Source organism: Fusarium solani (genome assembly GCF_023522795.1).
Source record: "Fusarium solani strain SB1 chromosome Unknown bctg00000011, whole genome shotgun sequence".
Lineage (NCBI taxonomy): Eukaryota > Fungi > Ascomycota > Sordariomycetes > Hypocreales > Nectriaceae > Fusarium > Fusarium solani.
Window position 1 is genome coordinate 1,444,000 of NW_027072149.1, and position 22,195 is coordinate 1,466,194.

The 22,195-nt window shown below is 52.1% G+C and overlaps 7 protein-coding genes across 7 annotated transcripts; 4 read left to right on the forward strand and 3 right to left on the reverse strand.

Annotated features, from left to right (window-relative positions):
• Positions 1-77: 77 nt before the first annotated feature.
• MRS44_015541 (uncharacterized protein) lies at positions 78-2,230 on the forward strand (the record flags this gene model as incomplete). Its single annotated transcript, XM_046279577.2, has 7 exons — positions 78-544; positions 591-769; positions 822-1,231; positions 1,284-1,469; positions 1,522-1,665; positions 1,719-1,849; positions 1,900-2,230. 7 exons carry the CDS (start codon positions 78-80, stop codon positions 2,228-2,230), a joined length of 1,848 nt encoding a protein of 615 aa, XP_046130320.2.
• A 299-nt stretch (positions 2,231-2,529) lies between these two features.
• On the forward strand, positions 2,530-3,032 carry MRS44_015542 (uncharacterized protein; the record flags this gene model as incomplete). Its single annotated transcript, XM_065619254.1, has 3 exons — positions 2,530-2,596; positions 2,649-2,941; positions 3,000-3,032. The coding sequence occupies 3 exons, from the start codon at positions 2,530-2,532 to the stop codon at positions 3,030-3,032; spliced, it is 393 nt and encodes a 130-aa protein (XP_065475326.1).
• A 239-nt stretch (positions 3,033-3,271) lies between these two features.
• Positions 3,272-4,030, reverse strand: MRS44_015543 (uncharacterized protein; the record flags this gene model as incomplete). The annotated part of the gene is made up of 1 exon (XM_065619255.1): positions 3,272-4,030. One exon carries the CDS (start codon positions 4,028-4,030, stop codon positions 3,272-3,274), a length of 759 nt encoding a protein of 252 aa, XP_065475327.1.
• A 26-nt stretch (positions 4,031-4,056) lies between these two features.
• MRS44_015544 (uncharacterized protein) lies at positions 4,057-5,898 on the reverse strand (the record flags this gene model as incomplete). Its single annotated transcript, XM_065619256.1, has 1 exon — positions 4,057-5,898. One exon carries the CDS (start codon positions 5,896-5,898, stop codon positions 4,057-4,059), a length of 1,842 nt encoding a protein of 613 aa, XP_065475328.1.
• A 2,832-nt stretch (positions 5,899-8,730) lies between these two features.
• Positions 8,731-15,320, forward strand: MRS44_015545 (uncharacterized protein; the record flags this gene model as incomplete). Its single annotated transcript, XM_065619257.1, has 2 exons — positions 8,731-10,439; positions 10,655-15,320. 2 exons carry the CDS (start codon positions 8,731-8,733, stop codon positions 15,318-15,320), a joined length of 6,375 nt encoding a protein of 2,124 aa, XP_065475329.1.
• Positions 15,321-15,551: 231 nt separating this feature from the next.
• On the reverse strand, positions 15,552-17,280 carry MRS44_015546 (uncharacterized protein; the record flags this gene model as incomplete). Its single annotated transcript, XM_046281408.2, has 2 exons — positions 15,552-16,889; positions 16,942-17,280. 2 exons carry the CDS (start codon positions 17,278-17,280, stop codon positions 15,552-15,554), a joined length of 1,677 nt encoding a protein of 558 aa, XP_046130315.2.
• A 586-nt stretch (positions 17,281-17,866) lies between these two features.
• On the forward strand, positions 17,867-20,250 carry MRS44_015547 (uncharacterized protein; the record flags this gene model as incomplete). The annotated part of the gene is made up of 4 exons (XM_046271152.2): positions 17,867-18,363; positions 18,410-18,528; positions 18,577-19,018; positions 19,065-20,250. 4 exons carry the CDS (start codon positions 17,867-17,869, stop codon positions 20,248-20,250), a joined length of 2,244 nt encoding a protein of 747 aa, XP_046130314.2.
• Positions 20,251-22,195: the final 1,945 nt, after the last annotated feature.

Consider the following 22,195-nt stretch of genomic DNA (forward strand, 5'->3'; position numbering starts at 1 on the left):
CTTGATCATCTAGCACGATGCGTTGGACACTCTTTGCCTCTTTTATGAGGCTGGTTTCTCTCCTACTTCTCGCCAGCATGGCATCCGCTCAAACAAAGTACAAAGTTCAAAAGCCTCCTCTTGACACAGACTGGACCTACAAGGTCGGAACAAACCCATGGCCAGAGTATCCACGGCCTCAACTCCGCCGCGATGCATGGAAGAGCCTCAACGGCATCTGGACATGGAAAGCCGCCAATGGCAAGAAGGACGTCGAGAACCTCCCGAAAGCTGGAGCATTGGAGCGCGAGGTACTTGTCCCATCGTGCATTGAAAGCGCTCTCTCTGGGCTTCAGATTCTTGATGTGCGGGACATGTGGTATGAAAGGACGTTTGAGGTTCCAGAAGAGTGGAAGGATCGAAAGGTGTTGCTCAACTTTGAGAGTGTCGACTACAAGGCGACTGTGTTTGTCAATGGAGCCAAGAAGACGACTCATGTTGGCGGATACGACCGGTTTACCATCGATGTGACCGAAAACATCAAGTTTGGTGCCTCGAATGAATTGTTGGTTCAAGACAATCTAGGTTTGAGCAACAGCTGACTCCAGTAGGCTCGTCTTTGTCCACGATCCGACAGACTCCGATGTCATCCCCATTGGCAAGCAGACTTTGAAGCCTAGTCACATCTTCTATCGTTCTTGCTCGGGGATCTGGAAACAGGTGTGGATCGAAGTTGTGCCCGGGGATCACATCACGCACCTTGACATCGCTGCAGGCGCTGACGGCAAGGGTGAGTTGCAGATGCAAACTATCCCCGGCGAAGATCTAACGCGTTGATCCAGTTTCCGTGACTGTGCACACTTCACAGCAGGCCAAGGGATTTTTCCAGTTTGCTCTCACTGAGGCAGATGGAAGCACAAAAGCATCTCACTCTGGAGTCACCAATCAAGAGTTCACCTTTACCGTCGAATCACCCAAGTTATGGTGGCCCGACTCACCTGCTCTCTACAACTTCACCGTCACTCTAGAAAGCGGTGACAAGGTCCACAGCTACACGGGTTTCCGCACCATCTCCAAGGGAAAGGTGGATGGTGTCACTCGACCGCTTCTCAACGGCGAGTTTGTCTTTCAGTTTGGAACTCTTGATCAGGGATTTTGGCCTGATGGCTTGTACACGCCTCCGAACCGCGAGGCTATGATCTATGACTTGCAGCTTCTCAAGAAGTTTGGATTCAACTCCATCCGCAAGCATGTAGGTGGGCTTGACCGTCAGAAAACGGCATATGACTGATGGTGTTACACAGATCAAAGTCGAGCCGGATCTATTTTACCAGGCTTGCGACCAACTCGGCCTCATGGTTATCCAGGACATGCCCAGTCTTCCCGCTAGCGGCGACCGCAAGCCTGACTCGAAGCAGCAAGCCGAGTTCAAGCGGCAGCTTGAGGTGGTCATTAACCAGCACAAAAGCTATCCTTCTATTGTTACCTGGGTAAGAAACATCATTCCAAGAGCCCCTATTCTTACGAAGCTAATCTTTCAAGGTCATCTACAATGAAGGCTGGGGTCAACAAACTGTCTCGCCACCGCCCGAGAAAGACTTGACACAGCTCGTCCGCCAACTGGACAAAACGAGACTCATCAACTCTGTCAGTGGGTGGGATGATCATGGCTTCGGTGACTACCATGTGAGATCCCTGAGATTCGCATACTCGCGAGATAGTGACTAATAATGTCCCAGGATAACCACAACTATGCTGAGCCTCAGTGCGGTACCCCCTTCTACTCACAACCAAAGACGCCATACGACCCCGAACGAATCGGCATCGCCGGCGAATACGGCGGTATTGGTCACAACGTCTCCCTTGAACAGTAAGTCAACGCCCATCCCCTAACTAAATCCACATCTGACCGCTCTTCAGTCTCTGGAACGTCAAAGAAGCCATCGCCACCATCAAAGACACCTACGAGATCAACGAGAACCTCGAATCGTACAACTACCGCGCCAGCGTTCTCTTCCGCGACATTCGCGAGCAGACACAGCGTTTCGCCTGCAGCGGTGCCATTTACACGCAGACCACAGACGTGGAGGGCGAGGTCAACGGTTTGGTGACGTATGATCGCCGGTTCCTACGGCCGCAGCTTGAGAAGTGGCAGGATGATATACAGAGCGTGTATAAAGCTGCTGTTTCGAGAGGAGGTCGCAAGGTGGAGAAGGGGAAGCGGAACCCGGGGTCATTGTTGGACTTGTGATGAGGTCGAGTTTGGAGATAGTTGGAGGGCTCCTTGATTCATTCTAAGCTCTTGAACTCTAGTCTTTCACCTTCCATCTCTATTCTCTTTACTATCGCCATTGGTCTTCAGTTTGAAAAGGATTTAATCCCTGTTCCGGCATGAAAATTATCCGTATTATTCCAGCGTCCTGCATGTTGATCAGCACTGCCACGCACTCTGCGTCATCACGATCACTCTCGCCTGATAGCATTGCCAAAGCTACGAGTTCCATCTCCTCCCACGCATTCGTCTCACATCAAGACTAACGTCTATTCATCATGCCTAAGCCTACACAGCCATCAACAGACTCCCTGAATGACAAGCCAAGCGAGCCAGCCCACAAGGGTAGATCTGATCATCCAAGCACCTTTTTGGCCATGGATCCTGACTTGATTAGGCACCGAGCTTTCTAAAGCACCCAGCGATGATGACGACTGGCAGATGGTTACCGAAGAAGACAGCAAACCACCCCGATTCTGCGGAACGCTGGTCACGGCACAGGGGGATTTTAGTTTTGGCCGGGGGAAATCGAAGCGCACTTTGTTTGCCTACCACATGGGGTTTGCTGATGGGCATACGCACTGGTCTGATGACGAAGAAGAGGCGGGTGAAGGAAAACAAGAGAAGAAAAGAGACATCTCGGAAAATGATAGTCATGGCGTTGATAAAGCAGAGAAAGATTCAGAGAAGGTAGAGTAGAGCATATGTCTTATGCTGAGTTCTCCCATGCTTAACTAGCATCGGATAGTCGGGCTCCGGGCAGGCGTCGAAGCCACCTTAGCAGGGCGCAAAGGCGAATATCATGATATCCAAGGCCAGTCTCCAGAGAATTGAACAACGTTAACGGCATCGTGCCTTGATTCAAACAGAAGCTATAATGCCTGGCCATACGCCAACCCAAACACAAGGTCTTACCAAGTCCAGTACTGTTCCGTAGAACCTCCAGTGATGCCAACCAAAGCCCTCCAACGCCAAACAATGAGTTGTAATCTATAACAAAAGTAAACTTTCAATGCAACATCAAGGCTCTTGATCTGAGTATGCTCCAAAACGCCAGCGCTTGCTGTTCTCTTCTACCCACCACCTGCTGATGAATGCCCCCTCTTCCACCCAGTGTGCCACTTCTGTACCGTGTTTTCGCTCAACACTGTCCAGGAATGAAATAAAGTCGAAGCCCTGCACGGAGTCATGCTCAGCAGGGTCGGCTGTGAGGTTGCTGAGTCGCCACTCGACGTTGTCGATGATTGGCACCACGAGATGTCTCTCGGGGTAACGCGCATCACGAGCAGTTATCACAGCTCTTCCGGGGTTGACAACCGTGAATTGCCAGTTTCCCTGGCCAGTTTCGTTATTGAACTTTTGCATCGGACGAATAAGTGATTGTCCTTCATAGTTGCGCATTAAATCCGTCGCCGCTTGGCGGCTCGCCTTGTTCAGTGATCCCGTCTCCACGAGCAAGTCCAAGATGGTTGGAACGATCTGTGACGAATGCACCGCATTGTGAACGTCAAAGGCGGGCAACAGAGGATGAGAGAAGACAAGAGGGACGCGGTCAATGCCGACATTGGGGTTGTAATAAGGTGAAACGACGTCGTTTTCGGGCATCGAAAGGCCATGGTCTCCAACAAAGACGATTAGAGTCTCATTAGCGACGCCTTGCTCATCCAAGAGGTCCAGGACCTTGCGCAACCATTTGTCGTCGTAACCCTCCGAGTTGACATAATGCGACAACATATCGAGACCGTTTGCCACGGGCACATATTGCTCGTGTTCGGGCATCTTGAAGGCGTGGTGGCTTGTACTGGTCAAATGCGTGAGAAGACTCTCTCGTCATTCTCCTTGGCCGAAACAAAGACGTCGCGGAAATAGTCTTCGAGCGGATCCTCCTCGAAAGCAAAGGCATTGATATTGGGCAATGTGACGGGTCCGTGGGTGGCATTTGGCGATCGCAGATATTCTCGGCTGATGATGTGCTCCTGTGGAAATCCGAGGCCAGAGACGAGTTCGTATTGCTTGTCGTATAGCATGGTAGCGGCCTGGTAATAGTACGATTGCCATTTTGAAGCATTATATGGGTGCGCATCGTCCTCTTCCGAGTCTCCCAGCTGGTTCAAGGCTTCAAAAACCTGCGCCAAACAAGGCTGATACACATGGTGCCGGTAGTCGAGGTTGAAGTCGGCCATCAAGGGCGCGACACCGCAAAGCGTACCAACCAAGCTCTTGAGCGTGTATGTACCCGTTGTATGTGCATTGGTGAAGTGAAGGCCTCCACGCTTGGCCTTTGACGCCTCGTCTCGCTCGAAACCATCGTCGTAGTCACCAGTGATGTAATTGGCGGTCGGTGTCAGTGTCGCGAGCCGATCCATTGCCTCCTTCGGGAGCTTCTTGTCGGGGAAAGAATCGACCAGGCGATCGTACAGAACGGTGTCCTTCTTTATGGGAAAGACATCATTCCTCGTGCTCTCGAGAAAGAAGAGAAGCACATGCTTCACGGGGATATCTTGTAACTTGTCGCGCAGCTCGGATAGCACATCGTCATCGAGGTTCGAAATCTTCAAGGGATCGGCGTCTGCGCTGTAGTGTTCTCTCCCTAAATACCAGTCCTCAAAGCCCGTCAGCTTATTATCCTTGGGCAGCCAATCTAGAGGCGTCGGGCCGGCAAGGGCTGTTCGATGATCCCAGGTACGTTGAATGCCAGTGCCGAATACCGAAGGCAGCTGTTCGAGCATCGGCGACGAGGCTGAGAAGTCGACGAATGGCAGCAATGCGGTTGTCCATGAAAGGAAGATGAGCGATCGGTCGTGGGGTCGCACAAAAGCCGAGAAGACAAGTGCGAGGAGGGCGATTGTGACGAGGGTATACGTAGAGATATTGAGGAAGGACTTGAGCTTCGACGGCGTGACATCAAGCCCCAATCTCTCGATCAGTCGCTGGGCAACTCGAAGCAGTACGGACGGCGTCTGGCGCTGCGCATCATCGTCAAAGATGCTGCTGGAGGAACTCTCGTCATCGTACACGAACTTGGCGGGGTCTTCGATATCGAGCTGGGGGATCTGGGAGTAGGCAGATTGGGGATGAATCCGGCGGAAGAGTCGCAATGTTGTCGCAAAGGGCCAGTTGGCGACATCGGCAGCGTAGCCCCAGAAGCTGTAACAAACTTCTTGTAGCAGCCAGCTGAAGAGGAGAGTAAGAGAAAGGACGGCCGTAAATGACAAGCTTCCTGACAGGATCAGAGCTCGTGACGAAGGATCGGTGGGGAGAGAAACGTTTCGCAGGTGGATCTCGGAGCCTGCGACGAGGTAAAAAGAGACTGCGATAATGCCAAGAGCGGCGTTGTAAAGGATGATGATGCTGGTCAAGAAGTATATCGCCAGCCGCGACACAAAAGCCAAGCCAACCACCCAGCGATCAAGGAGGAGCCGTATCAAGACAAGGATGGCGACATCTTGGGCAAAGAACGAATAGCCCCATTGTCGCAGTTGATGTGCGGGCACGGCAGAGAGATGAGCATGTATGTGAGTGATCTTGGCGTTCCAAACAGCGAGAGCAGCAAACGTGAAGAAGAACCTCCGGTTCGCGAAGCGCGAGAAGAGGGCCAGGGCAACCCGTAGAGGCGCCTCAAAGGAGACTGCCGATATCCGGAGCATGATGTAATAAAAGATTTACAGAGAAAGGGAGCACAAAGGAAAAGATGGGAGCGAAGGAGTTGGCCGCGTGGCCGTTAATCCCTTGCTTGGTCCTTCTCTGAGACACCAGGTGCTGTTGAGCTGGCAGCTGGGAGGACCTTGAGGAGGGGGCAAACGCCGAGGAAAAAGCACGTCTTTCAGGCTCGCAATCCAGTGCGGAGCATGGCCAGAACGTTTGTCTCGAGAAAAAAGCCAAGGGATGGACCAGGCTGTCGGAGAAGGACGCAAGGTCGAAGTGCAGGACGCAGGGTGAACGTGAACTGTTCGGCACTGGAGAATTATACAAGGAATTTTGCGATACCGGCGACAGCAAGGCTAAAACTGTACCTGTCTCAAGTATCTCTACTAATGAGAGATACCTCGTTAGCCTCGACGATGAGTACTGGGTTCACTCAACTGGTGTAATGTCAGGTAGGGCCGATGGTCAAACTACACCTGTTCGCCGTGACGATCTGTACCTGCATACCTCTCTTGGTGCCAGGTCCCAAGCACCCTTTACGGCACACCCATTCGCACGCACGCACAAGCACATATTCTGTGGCCGCTTGGGCATTGGTTTCACAGACCAAACTCTAGATTCTCACAGTGGCAGCATGTCACCCTGCGACATGATTCGTCTTGCCCCGGTGTTCATCGACAGAGCCCCCAGTCGGCGCTAATGAGCTTGGTCTGGGCTCCGTCCCGAACCCTTGGTCGCCCCGATCAGCGAGGCTTGGCGGGAGACGCCTGGCCTCGATGGGTCCAGGCTGCTTCCCCTCCGCCGTTTGCCAGTAGGGTAATCCAATCATGTTGAAGGTATAGCAAACAGGCGATGACAAGAATGGCTGTATCCGTCGAGAAGCGGAGCGTGAATGCAAAAGGTGGCATTTCGAGATTCAGCTTTGCTCAGCCGCCTAAACAGAGATGCAGCCACAGAAGGAGGCCAGAACGAGTTTGCCGATCAGCCCTGTCACGTGTCTAGCGGCTAACTCGGGTCGCCAGGAACAGCAAAGACGTGCAGCCCCTGGACACGGCGGCCGCGGACAATGGGGCTCAGTGACCAACAACGTCGTAATAAATGGGAAAGGGGAATGAAAAACGGAGCTTCTTGCATCACTCACAGTGTCCAAAGTTCCAAATCATGCGCAAATGGCCCCTTGGTCATCTTGCGCTGAAAAGTCGAATGTGCACCTCAAGATGGATGGCTTGAGTAGTGGTCAAGCCACAGGAGACTCAGCCGGCACCATGCGGCAATGGTTGGCTTCCCCAGAAATGCAGTGCTCCGCCCGGGTTATGAGAGTGGCTTCACCTCGCCAAAGCAGCAGTGGGGATTGGTAAATGCCTCTTGGCGTTGGCAGCCGTGCTTGGCACGCAAGCAACCGCCGGTACTTGCATCTGGTCTAGCGAGGAGCGAAGGAATTGACGCCAAAAGCCGTGGAGATGTCGCCACTGAAACGGCACTTGACATGGGGTCTAGCACCGGCAAAGAAGGCTCTGACAGACGAGTCAACAACCAGCGAACGTCGCGCAGTTAACAGGCAATCAACTGAAGCAGGCGTCGCAATGTATGCCCTCATGAGGGTAGCTAATAAGAACCCGAGTCAGCACTGAGACACCCCTGAGGCCTTCACACATAGGGGCTGACGGGTTGTTAAGCCACGTCCCACCCTTACTTCCACTGTGTGTCGAATATTATGCAGAGCGACTCTCAAGGAAATCGATATTGCTTTTATTCACTCGCTTCAGCATCAGAGCATTCTCGTGTGTTCATTGTTGTCGTGCACAGCCCCAAAGCTGGAGCCTGGCGTCAAAGCAACCAGCGGCCGATGCTGGCGATCACACGAACAAACGCCGGCCAATGGAAGATGAGCTGAATGAAAACCTTCTCGATGCACTTCCATGCCTGTCACCGGCGCCTTGACATGCACAAGCAAGCAAGCTCATCTGATGAAACTCGCAATCCAACATGTCTCCGCGCTAATTACCCGACCGACTCCAGATGTCAGGGAAGGATCGGGTTGTTGAGGTTTATCTTAGCCGGTAATCAGACTTCTTATCTTATCATGGTACCTTTGTCAGCAGGGTCCAGCACTTTCTGTAGGGTAGCTCTGCCTCGTACACATCAATGCTCGAGCAAGTCAGAGTTAACAGAGGCACTCAGCAATTATCATGTGTACACTGTAGTAGCCTATTAATTCTTTTAGTACTGCGTATTATTCAAGTGGCATAATGCTCAAGACTTGATTCGTGAAATTTTGGTCATTAATTGCTAGACAGGTGGTATTTCTTACTTCGGCACAGTAGGTTGTTGTGTGCTGTTCGCCGGTGCCGGTTATCTTATCGGAGCTTATCTTATCAGATTCAAGGCTAGTCAGCATCATTTCTCGCGACTCAAGCCTGGCAACGCCTATCGACTCGAGATGCTCAGTGTTAAGAGAAAGAACAGCTTGAGGCTGTTCTCGAGCCGCTTGAATTAGGCAGAAATAGCAAGCATCACAATAACTATGCACTGCTACTTCAATTGTATCACTCTGAGCCAACACAATGCCTCCGTTGCCCCCTGTCAGGAAGCTGATGCGCGTCAGCTGCCAAGTGCGTCGCGCTCTGCCTGGCCCCTCTTCTGCGAAGTCCGAGCTGGCCAATGATGGCAACACACGACTCGTCGGATGTGTCTTCTTCAATCTCTTGGTTTCTTCTTATCAACCTCGGCGAGTCGAGTTCCTGAATCTTTTCTAGTTCAACTGAATTGACTACTCACTCGGCGCGGCTTGCGTTTACCCCAGGCGCCAGTGCCTGCCTCGACCAGGCAGCATCATGTCGTCCATGGCTAGCTACGATGACCCTGTTGCGGTTGACAGCGACGTTGACGTCGAGATGATCGATCGCGATGACATCAGCAACTACAACCCTGAGCAGATACTTCCGGAGTCTCCGGAAAACATACAAAAGATCCGCTCCTGGCTGGAGCCCACCTCGTACGACAATGTTGGCGGCGAGTTTCGCAAGCATCAAGCCGCTCATGTAGCTGGTACAGGTGTCTGGCTCATTTCGAGCAGCACATATCAGGAATGGCTACAGGGCGAAGAGCATGGCTTGCTCTGGATCAAGGGTATCCCAGGGTCTGGAAAGTCGGTAATGGCGGCCAATCTTGTCAACGAGATAGCCGCTTCCAACCCCGGATGTCCAGTTCTGTTCTTCTTCTTTCGCCAAATCATCGATGCCAATCATGACCCCAAAGCCCTGCTGCGGGACTGGCTGGACCAGGTGCTGGACTACAGTCCTCCCCTTCAGAAGAAGCTGAAGACTTACTTGCGCCGGACCATTGAATCGATTTCAATGGAGGATATGTGGAAAGATCTCAAGATGGCGTTGGAAAATCTTCCTGGGAACGCTTTTTGCATCGCTGATGCACTTGACGAGATGGATCAAGGAAACAACGACTTTCTTTCAGCCCTAGGAGATCTCGGTTCGTGGCGGCCAAAAACAGTCAAGGTGTTGATCACCAGTCGCCCAGTACCAACCGTCGAAGATCCCCTCAGGCTAACTCCATACCTTCATATTCGGCTGGAGGAGAAGATGGTCGATGCAGACATCTCGAAATACGTCCAGTACACGCTGTCCAACTCGGCCATCCCCCAAAGCGAATGGGAAGTCATTATGAATGCGGTTCCTGGTCGAGCCAATGGCTTGTTTCTCTACGCTAAGCTGGCAATGGATGCTTTTCTGGAGCAGGGTGCTGATGTCACTGAAGTGATCTCACGGCTTCCCGCAGACTTGAACGTCCTGTATACAGACCTGCTGAAAGAGCATGCCCGCAGATCTGGTGTAGCCGACGAAATCCAGCATCTGATATTGCAAGCAGTTACCCACGCCAGCCGCCCTCTGCGATTGCTTGAGCTTGCTGAGCTGATCAAGGTCATCAGCCCCGATGGCTCTACACGGGATCTGAAAACAACAAAGAGCCTCATCCGGGCTGCCTGTGGGCCACTTCTGGAGATCTTGGCGGATGAGACAGTCTCAGTGATTCACCATTCATTCACTGAGTACCTCAAGGGCACGACACGGTCCGAAGACGACCCTGGATATCCCATTCTGCAGAGGGGCCCAACCCATGCCGCACTTGCTGCAAGTTGTCTACAATACCTGCAGGCAGGCTGTCTTGAGTCGGTCTCCTTGGACCAACCCCAAAGGTATTCACGCTGGCAACACGAGGAATCGGATCGCCCTGTGGGTTTAGAATCGAGGCTGAAGCATCCGTTCTTTGAGTATGCCATCAACAACTGGGCTCACCATGCCAACCGATCTGAATCTGCTGGACATGACCAAACAGCGTTGAACGTGGAAATTGGCAAGTTGCTGGGTGATGACGACAACCGAAGGCGGTGGCTTCGGATGGAAGCCCCTGGCTACGAGTCCTTGACACCGCTCCATATAGCGGCCAAGGAAGGGCTGATCTCATATACAAAGGAAGTGCTTAAAACCTCCGAGGTGGACGCACCCAGCCAATATGACCAAACACCACTGTAAGTACTCTCCAGAATGCTTCAAGAGTAAGAATCCCCATCAGAAGCAGTAAGCTGACACATGTCATCTCCTAGTTGGATGGCAGCTGCAAACGGGCATGCAGATATCATTCGTGTCTTGGCTGCTGCTGGGGCAGACCTCTATCCCCAAAGGCCTGATCAGGGGAGAAGCCACTTGTCGAAGCAGCATCAAAAAACCACTTTGAGGCCGTGAGGGCATTTCTGGAGGCGGGAGTTGACCCTATTCCACGCACGGAACCACCGGAAGACGACTACTCTGGTTTCTGGTACGTTCCAACTCAAGATACAGCTCTTGAGTGTGCTTGTAACAACGGGCACCTGGAGACAGTCGAAGTGTTTCTTTCGTTCATCGACGAGATTGACACTGTTCACCATGCTTTGGCTTGGGCTGCAGAGCGCGGCAGATGGAAAGTGGTTGCCAGGATTCTCCAGGTTCCTGGGGTTGATGTCAACAACACGCTCGAGGGCAACACACCGCTGTTCCACGCTTGCGCATGGCCTCAGGATCTCAAGACGATCAGAGTTCTTCTAGAGGCGGGAGCAGACCCAAACGTCAAGTGCAAAGGAACCGGAGCCGACTATACTGAGTCCGTTTCTGCCTCGGAGACATTGAACGCGCCGACGCCCAAGTTCAACTGCCTACATTCAATTTGCCGTTGGGCAACCACTTTGGATGATTATACGGCACAAGGTGATCCTGAGATTTTGTCGACCCTTTTTTCGCTCCTGGTTGAAGCGGGCGTTGACGTTCATCAACTTACGGCAACGGGGAAGACTTTACTTCATCGCACAGCTAAATCGGCTCTCATGACCCGGTTACTTCTTGATGCTGGAGTTGATGCCAATATCGCTGATAACGATGGCTGTACGCCGCTACATGTTGTGGAAAATCAAGATGTCATGAGACTTCTCATCGAAAATGGCCACGCCGGCATCGAAGCTCGAACGAGATCTGGACAAACTCCTCTCCTCTACATGCTAGACAGGTCTCATAATTCAAGCATCTTTTATGAATTCGGTGATGCCGGAAAAAATACCCCAACCCTCGACCAACTTCTGGAATACAACCCCAATTGCAAGGCGGTTGACCACAAAGGCAATGGCGTGTTGCATCTTGCGCTACAACAACGGCGGTTCAACCGTGACAGAATCAGGGCTCTCCTGGCAGCAGGCGCTGATCCAAACCTCAGGAATCAGGAAGGCTTGGCCCCTTTAGCTTACTTGGACGACTTCAAGTCAGGCGTCTCAGAGCTCTTTGACCTTCTCGTTGACGCCGGCGCTGACATCGACGCCGTTGACCGAAATGGGGCGACTCACCTATTTCGCTTGTTTTCAGACGATGATAGGCTGAGCCCAGAGCGGTTTAATCACACAATTCAACATCTCGTTGATCGAGGCGCCTCTATTTTGGCCCGTGATCGAAAGGGCCGAACACTGCTCCATCAAGTCATTAAACATCATGACGTCGAAGATCGCGAACAGTCAGAGAGTGATATGTTGGCACGCCTCGACTCCTTGATCAGTCGTGGCCTCAACCTCGAGGCTGTTGACCATTACGGAAACGGTCTTCTTCATGAGCTTGCTCTCCGCGAGGAAAATTCGGACACTGAGTGGCGTACGAGAATGATGTTTCTTTGGGAACAACTCATCGAACGAGGCCTGGACGTAGAGGCCAAGAACCATGCTGGACGTACGCCGCTACACATCCTGTGCGCCCCTGGTGACCATCGCAAGAATGATGACTTTGACCCACGGAGCTTCATGCCCATCGACTATGTGATCTCGCGAATGAAGAAGGTCGACTGTGCAGACCTCGATGGCATTACCCCCTTGCACATTGCAGCCACAGGCGACGAGTTCTACACCAACCGACTTCTGGACGCCGGTGGTGACCCTAAGTTAGCTACTTATGAAGGCATGACTCCTCTTCACATCGCTGCACGCTGCAGAGAGAGCAATATGGTCGGCCGTCTGCTCGACGCGCTTCGAAAAAGATACGGCACGACGAAGCCTGTGACAGGTGTCAACGCCCAAACGTTTGATAGAGAAGAGTCCACGCCGCTCTTCTACGCTTGCCAGTCGGGGAGACCGGAAACAGTGGCTTTTTTGCTTGAAGCTGGTGCCGATGTCAAGATTGGAAAGCCCTTCGAAGCCTGCATTGGCTTTGAGGGTGAGGACCAACTGTGGAAGGACCCTCACCCGTCGACGGAAGTCCCTGAGAATGGAAAGGGTGTCTCTGCTGTGAAAATCAAGGACACATCTCGTCGGGTGCCAAATATTCATGGATTACACGGACTGACCGAACAAAGCGCGGCCAGACTGGAGGAGATTCTTGACATGCTCATCAAACACGGCGCCGAGGTCTATCGAATCGATGGCTTTGATGATGGAAGCTTTTCCATCGGACAGGCTATCCAAAGGGAGGAGCATTACCTTGCTGCGTGCCTGAAGGAGGTGTTGACCGAGCATGGAAGGCTGAAGGAACCTCGACATGAACACTACATTGCAGACTGGAACAAGGTCTTGCAGCCCTTGACGAATGAAGCCTCAATCGGTATCATAACGGATCTGATACTTCTAGAAGCAGGACAAAGCAATCATGAGCTAGTGTCTTTCCTCTTGGCCCGAAGGAAGTACTTTCTCGTGGAAAGGCTTGCCCATATGGGAGCAACTTTCCTCCCGAACCGCGACAAGGACTGGGGCTTGAGATCTAACCTGTCGACTCTCATCCGCTACGGGTTTTCTCGTCTCGTCGACAAGATCGGCACTTTCGAGGCAGAGTCGAGGTTGGAGAAGGGAGATTGGCATGCGTTTGGTGACAAGACACGACCTGGTCTTTGGAATGCAGAGGGGGGCTTCTTTGCATCTGAGAAACGCCATGACTCCATGGAACCCTTCATCATGGAGGCTGTCCGGAGACAACTGCCTAACATGGACGTGGTCCGGTTGTTGGTCGAAAAGTTTGGAGTCGATGTTAATGAAATGTCGTTCCCTCCCGTATCGGCAATGGATATTGAAAAGTCCTCGGCCCTTCATCTTGTCGCCTTTGGCCGAGCATGGTGGCATGTTCACCAAGCTTTGCCCTACCTGCTCGAAGCAGGTGCTGATATCAACATTCGAAACTCGAACGGGCAGACTCCGCTCCTCATATCTCTGGGAGGAATTGGCTTCCGCTACCTCTATGGGCCATACTGCATGGATGCGACCAAGATGCTGATTGAGGCTGGCGCGGATGTCAACGCCTCCGACGACAAGGGAACCAGCTGCCTCGCACTAGCCCACAATGATATAGACTTGATCAGGCTCCTTAGGTCTCACGGCGCAACTGTAACAGCGGATGTTTTGTTTGCTGCTATCCAGGATGGAAACCTTGAAGGCCTGGAGGAGTTCCTTTCAGGGGATGTTGATGCAAACATGCGCCGGCCCAAGAAGCCAGATGAGAAACAAGGACAGCCAAGTCAGGATCTTCATGCCAGCTGGACATCGGCAGTAACGGAAGAACATGAATACTACCCTCTCATGCGCTGCCCCAGGGAGTTGGGCAACAAGTGGATTGGGCGGCATGGCCTCGCAGGTCAACAAAGAGCTGATGAAGCGTTTAGGATGATGCAGCTTCTACTGGATCATGGAGCAAACCCACTCGCAAGGCTCCGGCAAGTGGAAAAGAGTTCCAAAAAGGCTGATGCCAAGTACTATGTCGAAGTGACGGTTCTGCATCACATTCTGCGAAATGGATGGCTGGTTGGACCGATGCTTAGCGTTCCGGACTTGGATGTCAACTGCCGAGATAGCAAAGGCCGTACTCTACTCCACGCGGCATGTGAGGGCCGCCAGGGGGCCGACTATGGCGTGTTATCCCGTCAGGAGGATGAATATCGAACCGATGGCACGACCATCTTCAAGAAGCTCCTTTCCCTCGGTGCCGACCTTGAGGCCCGGGATGATTTTGGTCGGAATGTCCTGCATCACATGATTCACGATCACGATGAAACGAAAAAGTTTGGCCAGTTCCGAGATTCGCTTGCTTATGTTCTGGACAAAGCACCAAATCTCATGGACCAGGCAGATGGCGACGGTTGGACGCCGCTGTACTACGCAATCCGCCAGGGAGGTCGTGGAAAGGGTGTTCGTGCAGCAAGGGCTCTCTTTTTAGCAGGAGCCGATCCCTCGGTGATTGCAACAAACGGCGAGAACCTTCTTCACGTACTTGCTCCGTATCTCGAGGTTGAGGAGATACTCGACCTGTTTGAGGAATTGGTGGGAAGGGGGTTGGATGTGAACAAGCGAAACAACATGGGAGACACGCCATTGTTTGCATTCTATGGCCGTGCGGACAGTAAAGAGTTGTTCTGTGGAGGAAAAAGAAGAAGGTATCCGGAGAGTGATGATGGGATGAGGTCTCCTCAGTCGCCCGCCTACTCACCTCCCTACTCACCCACATCACCCGCCTCATCCAGGTCGCCTAGGTCGCCCTCGTCGCCGACGTACTCTCCCATCTTGGAGAGGAAGCCGCAAGAACTCGGGATAACTAGAGAAAGAGAAGCAGTCAAGATGCTGAGGAGGGTGGGTGCCGACTTCTTTGCCAAGGACGCCAAGGGTCGAGGACTGCTGCACGTTGCTGCGAGTAGGAGCGTCAGGACCTTTAGTGACTTGATGGAACTGGGTCTGGACACGATGCTGGAGGACGATGCCCAGCAGACGCCTCTTGATGTAGCGGCTGCTTTTGAGAACGAGAGTGTGTTGCAGCTGTTTGAGAAGGATAAGAAGGACGGTGTGAGGGAGGCCAAGGTTGCTCGTTCTCCGTTACCAGTGCCGGCTTATCCTGAGTTTGACGAGATATATCCGGTTGCGGATGAATGACCATGATCAAATGAACTTGAATAGTAGGAACATGCTTGGGATTTGTATATAACTTGCTCTACATAGGATATACTTGAAATGATGATAATGCTTTTCTAGATATCACTCAGGCTTACAAGGTTAACTCTGCCGCCTTGAGGCAAGGGGTGGTTGACAAAAGCCTCTGATATGAAGCTAGGTAGAGTTATTCCCTCTTGAGCCCCCTGCCATTTTCTCACTGCTGGAGCATCTCTAGGAGTGGTTTCCAGTTGCCAATCCCCAGAAGTAAGCAGCCCACGAACCAAGAATAAGCACAATGACAGCCCCAAAGTTGATGACACCAAGCTTGCGGTGCCACTCAGCACGGTCAGAGGACTCGTACTCCTCCTTCTTGGTGTTGATGATGTGGCCGTTGTTGACTCTCTTCTTGCGGCTCCATTGCAAGAAGCCAATAGTGTCGGTCATGTGCCCAATAATCATCATGATAGCAGCAACAACAACTGAACCAGCTGCAAGAGTCACGTATAGCACTGTGACGTTCTTGTAGCTGTCGTTGTCGCGATCCTGGATGGCACCAGCGATGACACCGACGATGATGGTCATGCTGTTGTTGATGGCAATCTTGATGGCGTACCCGGATCCAAAGACTTCTTGATACCACATGCTGGTACGGATGCTGTCGATGATGACGGTAGGTCCGAATGAAGAAGCAATAGCGTAGATGCCAAAGCTGGCTGCTGTTCCGGCGACTGTTGGGCCCCAAGCTGCGAGGCACATTGAGAGGAGCATTCCCAGACCGCATACTAGCATGACGGTGAGACGCTGTCCCAGAAGATCGACGAATATGCCGACAAGTGGCACAAAGAAGAAGCCCAAGTATTGTGACATGGCCGAGTACCATCCTGCCTTCACAGCCGAGATCTTGAAACGTTGTTCTGCGAGTTCGGTACCGTTGGAAGAGAAAATGTTGGCTGTCGAAGTCTGGAAGAGGGAGAACAAGCAGACGAGCCAGAAAGTCCAAGGAAGACGGAGCATCTTGCCAATCTCGAACTTCTTGTTGTTCTCGGTGAGCTTCTCTCCAGTAGCCGGATCGCGGGTTCCAGCATAGCGCTTCTCGCACCAGCGGGTGAACCACCAGAAGAAGAGGGTGGCAACGTTGGTGAAGAGATTCATAAAGACGGCCATCCAGTAAGCCCAGCTAAAGTCGCCCAGGTTCTTGGAGATGACGTTTGCCGTAGCCTTTCCGACGAAGGAACCGATCTTGCCGATGCCCAGTTCGAACGCGAGAGTAGAGGCGAAGCCGGAGGACGGGGGAAACCAGGAGGAGAAGATCTTGTACTGGGCGACTTGCGTTGCTACGTCGCCAAAGGCTTGGACGACGATGCCGCCGATCATGAACTTGTAGCTTCGGACTGTGGTGGCTGCTGCGACGAGGATGGCACCGACGCTGAAGACGGCGTTGCCCCAGAGCATGGTGCTTGCACCTCCATAGCGGTCTGTGAGAATGCCGCTGACCAGAATCAAAGCGGTCTTGATGAAGTTCTCGCTCGTGTCAAGAACAGCATACTGCGTGTTGGTGATGTGCAGTTTCTGGAGAGTCAATTAGACATGGTTCAATTTCCAGGCGAAGCAAACAACTCACCTTCTTCAAGGTACTCTTGAGAGCTCCTGTGACTCCGCTGCTCCAATGACCTCCAAAGCCAATCATACTGACGACGACGACCGATAGGATCTTCATGCTCAGAGGAACAGGCTTCTTGCCATTGTGCTCCGAGTCGCTGTCGTCTCGGTCGACAGCAGAGGCATTGGCCGAGACATGCTCGGGGTCCTTGGTTTCCTTTGAGACATCCATGCTGCGATATGAGCGAGGATCAACGCCAGAGAATGCAAGTAAAGAAAAGACTGATGCGCTGGAGGAAAGAATTATCTGATTGAAGTCGGCGATGGCGCCCTTTATCAGATCAAAAATTTGTGGAGCCATCATGAACAAGGTTCGTTTCGTGAACCATGACTAGCAAAAAAAGTCACTAGCCGATGCCCTCCAGCTGGATAAAGACGCGTCAGTCCCACCCTGTGACGGCGGCCGACGGGGGGGACGAGGCCCTGGAAGGGCGCCTGAGTCGATGGTCTCCCACGCTTTAAACGCTCGGATCGTGGGGCATTAAACGTGGGTTTTTTCGATGTTACAGAGAGAGAATGTGTCTTTGTTGTATCGCAATTCAGTAGGAATAATTGTTATCATGTTTCATTTGACTTACTCAAGTGTCATAGACCAAATACATCACCTTTCGCTGCGAATATGAGGCCCAGATCAACATGATTCAACAGATCAGATAAGACAACTGACATCTCCAAGTGCCATCAAACTCACAAGAACGGTTAGCTCGTCCGGTCGGCGTGATATCGGAGCCGTCAGGAGCATCAAATTTCTCACCGTGAGAGGATCAGCCCCACAGACAGGGGTAAACGCACCATTTCCTCTCACCGTGAGAGAAATAAAGATTTCGGATCTGGACCTTCGAGATTATCTTGCCCCATAGTTTGTCAAGAGTTGCCACCAAAAGACCATGTGCTTATGCAGCACCGTCCGCCACTTGGCGGTTGAATTCGACCCGGATGAGGCCATGGGCCTTGTCTCTGACCTAAATAAGCATCTAGCGGCTGTCCGAGCTATCCTCTCCAAGTCGAAGCCACTCGCTCGGGAGGTCCGATATCAGGTGGTGCCCAATAATCACCGCACAATGAAGATTCTTTCGGTACAGTCCGTCGATGTTGGGGGAGTGGATCAGCTTTATAACAGGTTCAAGGATCATGTACAAGACTTCTGGGGCTGTTCCGAGAATAACTTCCACCAAGAGCTGCGTCGACGACTCGCCTGTGTGACCATCTTCCTCAGGTCCAAGCTGGACTCTGAGGCATGGGTCTCGGCTGGAGTATCCGGCGTTGTTCAAGGCCAGAAACCTTCCGAACTTCGTTACGCAGGTAACAAGTATATCAAAATTGCACGAAAACTAGGAGGTATCGGATCTATCCTCTGGCTTCCACTCGAGGTACCCTCGTCAACGTGAGTTACCCCTCTACCTACGTCGTCGAGTGCTTACCCGATCTAGATGGGAGAGATATCTCAACATTGATGATGAAGAAGTATTTGACCACTTGCGGTCGATCGGGTCAAATATTCCCAACTATGACAGCTTTGTGCAGCGGTTAATCGCAAGTCAACTCGACGGTCAGCAGCATCCCTACCTGTTCCCATTGTTTGACTAATGAACCGCAGATTCTTCTATTCAACTCTCACCTTACAATCTTGCTCTCTCCTACGATGACTGCTTCCCAATCTCTGATCAAGTTGTCTTGATCCTTTGCGCCTTCGGGGGTTCTGCGGTTCCCGTTGAACTGCTGAAGAGCGTACGGGTTCCCCATAGGCATTGGACCGATGACGGCGAAATCGACAGTACAGATGCCGTTGACTTTGATCTTCCTCGAGGGTTGGTAAACGTCTTATCGGATGATAAGTGCCTCGATCAAGCCAGCCAACGCCCTGAGATCGCCCAGCAAATGTTGGAAGATGGAAAGACGCTCACTTGGTCGATTCGCCCTGAAGCAATGGCATCTATTACCAGTCGCCTGTCTCCCCAGACTCAGGAGGATCTGGCTACTACAGCCTTAAAACTGATCTGTTTCGCATGTCCTCTTGTCTACGAGGGCAAAGTCAATTGGTAAGTGCCTCGTCGCGATACTGGGTCACCTGCTAAAGTCCTCCAGGCCTCCCCACATGAAAAAGGCGATTTGGGCATTGCTGGACAATGCCACGAACCAAAAGCGAGTACCGATGTCCCTCAAGACGCACGTCATAGACGCCCTCATGTTCTTCACTGAGAGGGACTTTTTCGCGATCCGTCGTGTTGCCATTGAACGAGCCAAGTCGCTGCTGCGCAAGTCGATGTCATATTATTACCACGCCTCGATTGCTCTTTTTGATAGCATCATGCTTCGCCTTGATGGAAACCTAGAGAGATCAGATGCTAGGATAATCGACTTCCTTGCTGAAGATCACGATACAGGTACCCGCTGCGACAATGCTTTGCAAGGGAGGCTTCACATCTCTCACCTTGAAAACAAGATCCATCGTTACGACAACGACGTGGCATCTTTCATGTATAAATGGGAGGGGATTCATCCGCTCTCGACGTTCGAGATTGAGGTTACTCGCAGGCTTCAGGGCACAGCGGCGAGATATTTCCATTCTATAGGGGACTTTCAGACAGCCAAGGCATCTTTGGAGCAACACCTATGGCTCAACTCTACAAAGCCTATCCGCCTCAACACAAGACTTCTCATTGTCACTCGACTTGGAGAAATTCACTGCGAGCTGGGAGAGTTCGAAAAGACTCTTGCGGTGCTTCAGCCAGAGCTTGCGGGCCTCACTGAAAAGAAGGGCCGTCCGTTTCGACGGTTGTCAATGGCAATGATAGAAGCTTATCTAGGACTTGGTATGCTGGACACCGCAGAGTCCATTATTAAGCAGTTGGCCGATGTTGAGCCACCTGAGCTGGACGACATCAACGACCAAATGCTACATATGCGTCGACTCATCCTAGTCTCCCGTACTGCCCACGAGCAACTGCGTTTTGACGAGACTTTGCGGCTGTGGAAGTTTACCTTACAAAGAATGGAGAGTCTCGTAACCTTCAAAACCAGACACGGTTGGGTTCTGGCCGTCATCTACCTCTCCATGGCTCACGCTCAACTGTGCCTGGGCGATGGTGAAGGGGCAAGACAGTCATGGGATGTTGCCGTTCAGATATCCATGAACGAAAGATACGAGTACGCTGTTCCAATACTTGCAACTTCATGGCTGCAAAAAATTGTTGGGGCGATCCATCAGGAACGAGGGTGGCCGTTCCGGGTGATGCTTCCAGGGGGGAAGCCAGATATGACATGGCAATAGTCATCAGCGGCTTTCGCAGAATATGCTAGAGAAGAAGAGACATTGGAACTAGGGGATGAAGCAATGATATGATGTCTCGAGATAATGGAGGTTCTTGACATTATGGTAACAACTTGGGCAGTATGTCTGGTAGTACATGAGAAATAACGCAAAACATCCGGTATTGGTATCTTATTGCTCGCGTGAATCCAATAAAACCCTAAGTCCATCCTCACTTGATCTTTGACTTTCTTGAGCTTAGTTTCCATGTTGAGGGTTTGCTCCAGCGAAGGCCGGACTTGGTCTTGCCTGAGGAACCGTCTGCTTCCTCAGAAGGGTCATTGGCCTGGGGATTCGCATCCAGCTCGGCAGGCCGAACCTGAGGCGCTGGAGAAGGTGTGGCAGTTTTCTCGGAAGAGTTCGTTTGTACTGGCACCACCAAGCTCTGGGGCACAACCTCCTCGTTTACAGGCAGTTCAACCACAGGTCTCAGCTTTTCATCGCCGGCCTTGAGGTAGCCGTCTGAGTCTGTCAGAGATCGCGTAGGAAGTTGAACCTCATCTCCGGGCAGCTCGCAGATGGGCGGTGGAGCTGCAGATAGCTCCGAAGGCGCGCTGTGACTGTGTGCCAGCGCGACGCTTGAGGAGCTTCTCAGAGACGCGTTCCTCGGGACGTTGTCGAAGCGGTTGCTGTAGATAATCTCCTCGATGGAACCACGCAGCTTGTTGAATCTGAAACCAACCGATACCTTCTTGAGAGGGATGAGTTGGTTGATCTCGTCGTGGACCTGCTGCTGAAGCCGCTTCTCCTTGCCGGAGAAGGAGGTGATGGTAGTCTTGGAGTAATACTTGGCGGCGTCTTCGATCTGCTTGATGGAAACGTACTTGCCATCGTAGCGGAACGACCGTTCGAGAATCAGGATCATGTCGCAAGAACACTTGAGGAGCATCCGCGCCGTGGGAGGGAGACCAAGAAGACATCCAGCAGCACCAACGACAATGCCTATTCCCACGGTAGGCACCGCAACACCCACAGCAACAGCACTGACGCTAGCAAATTGCGTCAAAGACACCTTGAGAAAGTCCCTCATGTTTCCCATGACCACGTCCGACATGATCTTTTCAACCTCTGCAGGTGTCGTCTTGGGGAAGCCAAAGCACTGCAGCACGTGCTCGCAAATGAGCCGTGACACTGTAGGTGTTCCTATCATGCCGGTGAAGGGGAGGGGGACGGCTGCGGTGCGGACGGCGTGGGTTCCAAGTCTCATACACTCTGTAATCGCCGAGTTGATCTTCTGTTCAACATCAACTACTTGAGCGGCAACACAGAAGAGACGTACGCGTTCGTCGGCGATGAGTCCGATAGTTTGGGAAAGGAGATCCTTGATACCCGCATCGTCATCTGGGAGCTGTTAGAATCTAAGAACTGTCAGTGCTTGAGGCTGAGCGTACCTTTGGAAAGACAGCAGAAGCCATCTGCCTTGTAATGCTCGATCTGTGAGAGCTGGTTCCGAAGCTCGGCGAACTGAGCCTCAGCTATCGTGCTGGCCTTTTCCTCGGCTTGCTTCTTGGCCTCTTTGTAGTTTCCTGTTTCTTCCATAATCTCTTCTAGAAGCTGCATCTTGCGGTATCCCATGAGCTTATCTTTCTTTGTTCCAACAACAAACACAGGAACTTGATGCGAGTATTGGGCAATAGTCGCAAAGGTTCTCTTGTCTGCTTCTTCAATGCGAGCCACGTCTGAATCAACGCAAAACCTAGAAGATGGGTGAGATATGTGAGCAGAGCAGCAGTGAAGCAAGACTTACCAAATAACGTGAAGAGCTTCTGCAGGATCCTCTTGAAACGCTCTATGTCTAAGGAACTTTGCAATCAAGTCAAGCTCGGTATCACTGCCGGCTTGCCAACCCCTCGAGTCGTGGATGAGCAGTCCAGGATGTTTTGGCGACTCAAACGCCACGTTGATG